Source organism: Microtus ochrogaster, linkage group LG1 (genome assembly GCF_000317375.1).
Source record: "Microtus ochrogaster isolate Prairie Vole_2 linkage group LG1, MicOch1.0, whole genome shotgun sequence".
NCBI lineage: Eukaryota > Metazoa > Chordata > Mammalia > Rodentia > Cricetidae > Microtus > Microtus ochrogaster.
Window position 1 is genome coordinate 23,144,769 of NC_022027.1, and position 9,396 is coordinate 23,154,164.

General features: G+C 48.4%; 1 protein-coding gene across 16 annotated transcripts in view; it reads right to left on the bottom strand.

Annotated features, from left to right (window-relative positions):
• The window catches only part of Apbb2 (amyloid beta precursor protein binding family B member 2), a 337,583-nt gene that overhangs the window by 18,852 nt on the left and 309,335 nt on the right, over positions 1-9,396 (bottom strand). For 9 of the 16 annotated variants that reach the window (XM_026785186.1, XM_026785184.1, XM_026785185.1 and 6 more), the window contains one exon: positions 4,322-4,327. The exons of the other annotated variants lie outside the window; for them this stretch is intronic. In XM_026785186.1, the coding sequence (XP_026640987.1) occupies positions 4,322-4,327 (6 nt within the window). The remainder of the gene's footprint in view (positions 1-4,321; positions 4,328-9,396) is intronic. 16 annotated transcript variants of the gene reach the window in all.

Below are 9,396 nucleotides of genomic sequence, written 5' to 3' on the forward strand. Positions count from 1 at the left end.
TTTTTTTTTTTTTTTTGAGCCAGGTTTTCTGTCAAGCTTTGGGGCCAAAATTTGTGCTGATGATGGACACTGAGTTTGAGGGTTTTTTTTGTTTTTTTTTTTGAGCCAGGTTTTCTGTCAAGCTTTGGGGCCTGTCTTGGAACTAGCTCTTGTTCGAGTTCCGCCTGCCTCTGCCTCCTGAGAGCTGGGATTAAAGGTGTGTGACACCGCCCAGTGGGTCCTTGAGGTCTGTGAGGCAGGGAGACACTACTAGAGAAGGAGCTGAAGTCAGCCCACTAGACAAGGGTGGAGGATGCAGAAACCAAACAAGGCATGGACTCTGGGGAAAGGCATTTAAAGGCTCAATACAGAAGCTAGAAAGAGAAGGTGGGGAAAGAGTGAGGGGGAAGAAGGCCCAAGGTGAGGCTAGGAGAAGTTCCCAGGCCTGAGGGACAGCGCAGTAGGAGACAGACTAGTTTGTCTGGGAGAAGGGGAAGCTGACCTTGGCCTTCTGGGCCCTGACCTAGAGAAGGGAATTTGGGATCCTGGTTAAAGCAAAATTGATCCCTTACTTACTTTAAAAAAAAAAAAATCACTTTTTTTGTGGGGGGGAATTTATCAATTACATATGAAAGCAGAGAAGAAATAAACTCCCATGTCTGAATACTCAATTTCCACAATGGTCAAAATGGAACCAACTTGCTCAGTATGAAGTTTCACTGCCCCTGACAGTACCACGATGCTCTAGGCTTATATTAGGGACTCTGTCAGGTTCCCTAGTGGTTTTCCTGCATTCTGAGGGAATAAAAAAGATATTGTATACAGCACTCCAGGTTCAGAGGACCCCTAGAAGGTGGGCAAATGACCAGCCTAGTGTGAGGCCCATGAACTCAGGAGGAGACAGCCAGGCCCATGTGCCTATCAGGTGTCGCATCCCAGCTGGTCTGCAGCAGCTTGGATTCCATGTGGCCATCCAGTTCCTATGGCTCAGACATTGTGGGGTGGATAGAAGGCGAAATCCTTAATAAATGAATAAATAAAAAAAAAAAGAAATCACAAAAAAAAAAAAAGGCGGGTATACAGTAGGGACATTTCAAGAGCCACCCACAGTCCAAATGTATTCCCTTCCGGAGCTAGGTTCCTCTGCTGCCTCCTGGTGGCTGGGTTTCTCACACTCTCTGGCAGCTTCCAGGGATAGCATCTCATCTACAAAACCACACCACCAGTCTAAACGGCCACCAGATCCCAGGTACAACATGGCTTCTGTTTTACCACACATTCTTCTAGATATCTAACTGTCCAAGATGCTCTGTCTGATGTTAGGGACCCTTTGCTCCAGCTGATACCCTGTCCAAGGCTAGACCAGGGGCCACCTGTCAAAGCAGGTACAGGGTCGATCATCTTGCCCAGAGTCTCTCCCCATTTGTTTCATCATGGGACTTGTAGGGTTTTGTTCTATAAAGCAGGGGGTGGGAGGCTTGCAGCGGTAACCTCATGTCTCCTTCCTGAACTCTGACAGATGCTTGTGACAGGAATCAGGCCCCTCTAGCAGTCTGACTGTGAACCCATGGGCTTCCAGCTTTTTTCTTCTTGTCCTTTTGCTGTTCTCTCTGGTAATTATCCCCCCAGAGGACCAGCCTCAAGTTCTGCCGGAGAAAAAAAATGTCAGTGCTAAGACATCTTTGACAGCCTCGAATTTCTTAATGGCAAAGTGAAGAACCAAAGATTGCTTTCATTATTCTCTGCTCTATGCCATGCCGAGTACCCTACCGGGGCTGGCTCCGTCTTTATGGAATGAACAAATAAACAATTCTTTATTCAAATGGCTCCTATTAAAAACAGCTTCTCGGCTCACTCTTTCAATCTCTGCGGCAACTCTCAGGGTACATGGAATTTACCTATGCATTTCTCGTTCTGCCAAAGGCATGGAAGAGGTGTCTAAAGACCTCTTAGCCGTGACATACATTAACTGTCCCTGCGCCGGTAACCCTGACAAGTGGTACCCAGATAGAACACTTCATTCCTTATGGAACCAGCTTGTCTTGTTGTTGAAAAGCTTCCAGTGACTAAATGGAAAAATACATATGTACATAAATACATATATGTGTAGCTTGTTTCTCTTAATGAGAAACTGTAATCTCCCTCCTTGTACTTTTTGCTGGTTGAAGTGGCTTTCCTTTCTGGGGGAGACCCAGAATGTGATGACCCTGCCAGCGACACTGCTGGCCACATAACGGCCACTGTGTGCTCTCCTCCCCTTTTCCCTGGGACTCATTTCCCATCCACTACTGTCTCACCAAATCTCCTCACCGGAATTTCTTACCAAGGCTCCACAGGCTAGATGACACCTTTCAGGTAATCCATATCTATTCAGGTCAAATGGATGTTTTTATGCAGAGAGCTGTGAAGGCTGGTTCATGACAGGCACTTGGCGAGTGGCAGTTACCATAATAAATGAGGGGAAAGCAAAGAGAAGCCCACTTTGGATGCAGTCTCCTTTCCACGAAGGATGCTTTTCCCGTATGGCCTGAATGGAAAGGCTTCCTGCACAGTGTGCCGTTATCTGTCCTCCCAGCCTGACTATGTATGGAGACTACCAGCCAGCAGAGTGGTTCCTAAGAGGCCAAGGCAGGGCCCCAAGTCAGGATGAGACAGTTGCAAAGGGACCTGGGCCAAAACTCTTTTCGCACTTTGGATGGAGGCTCTCTCTTCCCTTTCCTTCACACACAGAGTTGAGCACAGGATTCTGGAATTTGGAAAGCTGTTCCACACCAGAACAGAGTACTGACCGGAATCCCAGGACACATCAAAATACACCTACTAACACCTCCAGGACCAGGGAGAGAACGTATTCTATGTCCAAGACTGCTCTTATTCTGAGATCATACTTTGGAAGATTTGTCTTGAGGATGGGAGGGACAGGGAAGAGAAAGAAGGGGACATAAGGAATCTCATTGTCCCAGATGGCTTCTCTAGAACATCTGTCTGCACGCCTGTCCTGGGTGGTGCTTTTCTGCTTCATTTTACCTGACATCAACTGTACCATGGGTGAGTATCAAGGAACCTCACCAAGCCTGAGGTTCCATCTTGGGAAACTTTCCCTGCTGCTTCTTCTGGGAAGACGCTACACTTACACTGAACAGGGGCAGCCTGACAGTTCACGACCTGGGGCGGACATGCTCTGCACAGCAGAACTTCCCAGGCACCTTTTTCAGATGTGGGCCATGTGAACAGCACGTCTGAATTCTACCACCTGCCATGAGCAAGGAGGCTTGAACAGAAGGCGCACATTCTCCCGCGCTAGGTCTTGCCGTTAATATGCAGAACAGCTGTCACAGCTGTCTCCCAGTAAGGAGACCTGGGCACACAGGGAAGGGAAAAGCTGGCCAATGTCTGGAAACCTCCCCACCACGGATTCCAGCAGGATGTGGCACATGGGGGTAAGAGATCTTACATCTCATGCTTAGGCCCAGGATGTGTCCGCCCAAAGAGAAATTCTCTTGGTCATATCCTCTGGTGGTCCCATTCCCTAAGTAGGACCTGATAGGTCAATGCTGTCTTGCTTGCCTAACTACTGAGCTCACAGGTAAGACAGAATAATGCTTGCAAGCCACAATGTAGCCAGGTATGAGCCCAAAGCAAAGAGGAACTCAACCTCGGGTCCCTTCACTGTGGCTGGAACGTCTCAAAATGCCCTTGTTCCACCAAAATGGCTTTCTTTGTTTGGTGACAGCAATAGAGCATGCAGGAGCCTCAAGTTTCCATACTGTCAATTGGGAGGCTGACATTTTAAAACCTCAGCTGATGAACAGACGCCTTGAATTTCATGGTTCCATCCTCTCCACTGGTATATCCTTCAAGGAGGAAACGAGGGCTCCCTGCCTGTACTGTGGCTAATAACTGATCCTGAAACGGACTGAACTTCTGGCTACCCAGCCAGCAAACTTAAGAAAACACAACAAAGGACCACACTGTCACTCTTCAAGAAACAGCTAGAGTGTGACACAGGACCCAAACATATCTGTCATACTTACTCCCCAGCACGCTGAGTCATTTGCTTGGCCACCAGTGAGAGAGAGCCACTGGGGTGGCTATTGTTCTTAGCTTGTCACTTAGCCCATCACCTTCCCCAGACAGGACCAGACACAGAAGACGGTTAGGGGCCCGGATGCAGCTCCAGGCTCAGGTGCAAATGGAGGTGAGAAAAGGTTAAACCAAACAACGGCCTGCCTTTGGGGGCGGCCAAGGCTGTGAGGATGGGGGTTGCCATGGAAGAAGCAGTGAGTTTTGCCAGACACGTGAGATGCCAGGGAAGGGGGAGAAGTGAAAAATCGCTGGTTACCTCTCTCTGAGTCCAGGAAGGCATGAGGGGAGAGCAGAAACAGCAAGTTAGCATTCATACTGCACCCAGTCTGCAGCAGCACCGCTCGGCGCTGGCATCCCACCGGATTTCCCAACTCTGCAGCCGTTAATAGCCTCTCTGTGCTTATTATAGCCGAACCCTCTCACCCAGAAGAGGATATTTCGAGCCACGCTACGGTGAAGCCAAGAGTTGCCAGCTGAATCGACAGAGGCAACAGAGCAGCCGGGGGAGGTAACCAAGCTTAAAATATCACAGTCAAATACAGGAGACTGCTTGCAGGAAACACTGGCAGGGAACTTATCTTCATTCTCCAGCCCCTGGCTTCTTACAATTTAAAAAGAAAAAAACAACAAACCGTACAGAAACAACGGGGCAGATGTAACCTTACCTGCTTCACAGCACCCCCTGACACCCAGGGGTTTTAACGAATGGGGAGGGACACGGAGCAGAAGGTGGAGGACAGAGGTGGGAAGGAAAGAGACGGGAGAGGAAAACGTCAAGGGTTCGGGTACAGAGCAGTATCAAGAAGAGCTGTGGGTACAGAAAAGTGACAGAAGGGTGCGGGTACAGAGAAGTGCCTCTTGGAGGATGTGGAAAGGAGTTGGGAGCAGATGGGGGTGGGGTGGGCTGGGGATAGCAAGTTTTGAGTTCCATGCTCAGAGCTACCCTGGGTTGCCAGGTGACCCTAGAGATATCACCAAGTCCTTCTGCCCCTTTCTGTTCGAACTGTCAGAGCTAGTATGACAGGGCCCAAAGGCAGTCCTTTAAGTGACACATAGGTGTTCTACAGAGCACCAGACAGCGAAGCTGAAGCCAATGAGGAGAAGAGATGCAGGAGCCACAGGGACCTGCTCTCTCGTGCACACCAGCCCTGCAGCCATTGTCACCAGGCTAGCAGGGCTCTGCGGGGTGATGGATAGTTATTAGGCAATCGAGCATGCCAGACAGTGAACTAGAAAGGCAGAGGGAGCCACTACACCTCAGAATAATACTGGTGTCATATACCATATGGAGACTGGGAGCCACGCCTACAAACCCAGGACAAACCCAAGTGGAAGTTACAAGGGCTCAAATGAAAAGCCACGAGAAAGGTTTGAGTGCATTAAAAAAAATTAGCACCATAAACGGGCTGAAATAACACAGCACCCAAACTCTACCTTTGGAGGAAAGGTGACGGAGGATTTTATTCAACATATTTGTTTGACTATTATACAACAGGCAGGAATTAATTTTGCGATACAACATACATAGCTACCTCCATATTCAGGAAAAATCATTGTGATCCACACGGGCCAAGAGCCAGCACAGATGACACCTCTAACACTTATGACTACAGTGACACACCCACAGCTACCCTTCACCGAGCTCTGGAGCTGTGCAGCCCATGTGGTTCGTGCGGGCCCTATCTGCACCCTGACGAAGCCATTATTACAGTATCCTTGGAAAAACAAGTTCAGAGAGGCTGAGGAACTTGGCTAGGTCATACAGCAAACCCACAGTGAACACAGGTTTGGGATTCCAGGTCTCCCCTGGTCTGTCTCTCAGATGATAAACCCACCAGGCTGAATAAGTTTGCTAAAAACAGCGCCAAAGGGATCTGGGTTCTTAGATGATCAGACAGCCCACGTTTCCTGGAAAGGCTGTTCAGGCTAATGAGGTGGACATAGTCAGGGTCTTCCAGAATGGTACTTACCTTCTTTTTGTCAATCTCCCATGCACTGGGCACACTGTGGGAGATAGCATGTTCCTGACCTAGGTCACCCATCAGTGAAGAGGGGCAGAGACCCTGGCTCAGGGCATTCAGGAGCGATGCAATCAGGTGAGATGGCATTTAACCAGGAGGCACTGGTCTGCACCTCGGGAACTGTTAGCACGGTCACGGAAGGGGTTCCTCTCTCAGTTAGGCTGGGCTGGGCAGCACTTGACCCCGAGGGCTTGTCTGGAGGGTCAAACAGAGGCGTGCAGCTATTTGTACACGCTTGCCTGAAGGATGGTCCTTCTCTACTGGAGAAGGTCATCGTCAATGGAGCGTGAAGCTTGGGAAGGGGACGTGAGGGGCGGTGAGAGTAGGAGGATATTTATCTCCCAGCCAGATCAGCTGAATCAACACTGGGGACCAGTGAGATGACAGATGTCATAGTCACATTACCCTCATATCTTCAGGTGGCATCTGAGGTGGACTATCTCTCCTGGAAAGGCATTTACCTAGGAAGGGGGTGTTCCTTAGACTTACTAGATGTTCCTTGGGATAACACTGTTGCTTCTGGTTAAGGTTCTTCTGCACTCTCCCGGCCCTGCTAGCAAAGCCAATCAGTTTTTATTTATTTATTATTTTATTTATTATGTATACAATATTCTGTCTGTGTGTATGCCTGCAGGCCAGAAGAGGGCTCCAGACCTCATTACAGATGGTTGTGAGCCACCATGTGGTTGCTGGGAATTGAACTCAGGACCTTTGGAAGAGCAGGCAATGCTCTTAACCTCTGAGCCATCTCTCCAGCACCCCCAATCTTTTTTTTTTTAAATTTAAAAATCTTTTCTTTTTATTTTAATATGCATTGCTCCTCTGCCTGCATGTATGTCTTTATCAGAGTGCTGGATCCCCTAGAACTGGAGTTACAGACAGTTGTGAGCTACCACGTAGATGCTGGGAATTGAACCTGGGTCCTTTGGAAGAGCACCTAGGGTTCTTAACCACTGAGCCATCTCTCCAGGCCCTCTCTTCTAGAGATTCTGAGTTCAATTCCCAGCAACCACATGATGGCTTACAACCATCTATAATAGGATATGATGCCCTCTTCTGACTTGCAGGTATACATGCAGAGAACTCATACATGAAAAGTTATATGTGTGTATACCTACACATGTATATAATACATACATACATATACATGTATGTATGCATATAGTCAGTATTTAGAGGCAACTCTCTGTAAGTCAATGACCCTCTGGAGTCTCAGATTTCCCACATCAGATGAAAAAGGCTCCCAGAATGCCCTTACAGTCAGTTTCCTTCTTTAATAACAAAAAGACATATGTTCTTCGAGAACAAACAAGCGATGTTTCTTTGATTCAATCTTGATTTACAACAAAAGCTTTTACTTACTTCCTCTTCACAAATGTCGATGTTTAGTGTACGGCTACAACTCTGCCCAATGGCAGTAACTCTAAAGACCGAGGCTACGATGTTTCTGCTGTGTACAGCCTTGGCTGTTTAAAATCAGACTCACTGCAAGGGACTCATTGGGACAAACAACACTGACATGCCGCCACTGTGTTTCCTCCATAGGAAGAACCGGGAAACATCTGAATAGAGTTAATTCTTTGGGGGCTAAGAGACACTGCCTGCTTTATGTGTTGAAGTAAAAAAACCACCCATGAAGAGAGGTTTCAGGGGAGCCCTGAAATGTCACTCAAAACCCTCAAAGAGTCACAGTCAACGGCAGCCACCACTCAGCACAGCACATCGTAAGTTTGCTGGATGAGAAACAACAACAAACAAAAACCCAACAAAAGCCCAGAGCTGGGCTTTTACATGAGATGAGGTATTCTGAGAGTGGAGGAGGCTAAATTCAGTCAGGGCAAGTCTACTGTCTTCTTAGGGTACGTGGTGCCAGTGGGAAGAGTCACGTCTCAAGATGAGTTCCACTGAACGCTCACTAGGGCTGCCTGACCAGCACGTTCTTGCTGCGGCTGGCTCCTTGGAGAAACAAACGCAGGGAAAACTGGCAGTGTTCTCCTTAGCATAAACCTGAAAAAACAGAGCTACCTGATATGTGCAACGGGTATTCCCAAACATTCCTGGAAAAACAACGGAGACACAGAACGACACGGTATAATACGGTTCTTTGAAATAGGGCATCATCCTTGTGCCCTGGCCAAGTCACTTCCTGCTCGCACAAAAACACAGCTATCTCCTTCTCACGTCCCGAGTTCTCAAGGCAAGGCCTCTGCTATGCCTGCTGTCCACTGCTGTGGAAACCTGTGCACACGTCGCTGTGGGTCTCTGGGACCCCTGGGCGTGGGGTCACCTTCCTCACACAGCAGTGGACTACAATGAAGTCTTCCTTCTGCTCTTGCACCTCACAGTCTGTTTCCCGGCTAGCTACACATCTCCACTTCCTGAGTAAGCGACTTTTATTAGCTGTGTGCCCCGGCTGGGGCCCTTGGCTCCTTTGTTCTTCAACTTCATCTGTAACATGGGCAAACCGGTGGGCCGCGCATCTCAACAGCTGGGAGAGCTATGGCTGAGTCGATCCACAAAGTGCTCCTGAGCCGTGACGGGTGGTTGCGTGACTCTGTGTGGCTCTGGCGTGATTGAATGGGGCTGAAAGGCAGGTCTGTGACCCAAAGCCATGGCCCACAAGGAGGGCCTGCACTCATAATTTCATGTTCGATTCTGGAGGGGATGGAGCTGGAATGGCCCAGCACACCCCTGTGGAACCTCCACCTCACTGGCAAAAGACTTCAGAAGTGAACTGAATAACAAGTTTATGCAAATTTCCCATCTGGTTTCTGGCAAGAGTAACACATCTTCAGCCCAGGGACAGGCTTTCTTTCCTCCGATGAGAATGACAGTAAACACCTGCCTTGAACCAGGGACACTGTTCTTTCCACAGTAGGGTCCCTGTACCTGCTCCTGCTGCCAGCGCCAGCCCCCATGGCAGCCATTAGCTGGGGCAGGAGAGAGCTGGTGTGACCAGGACTAACAGTGGAGTAGGGATATTAAAATTCGAGGCACATTCTTCTAAACAAAGGGTTTCTCATTACACTGGAGAGAAGGCACAACGGCTAACTGGCAGCTCACTGATGAGGTGGGGGAAATATATTTAAAAGCAACCAAGAAATCAGGGCTGTTTTTTACCCCTTCCAAAGTCTACCTTGTGGAGAAGAGTTGATGAGTTCCTGCTTCCCTTTCTTTGTGCAAATGAAAAACCCGCCTCTCTGACCAAGAGGAAATTTAGCATTTAGTTTTCAAAAGAGGGATAACTCACGCCAAGCCGCAGTTTCAAGGGCAAAGTTTGAGTTCATTAAAGAATACAATTTTATATATA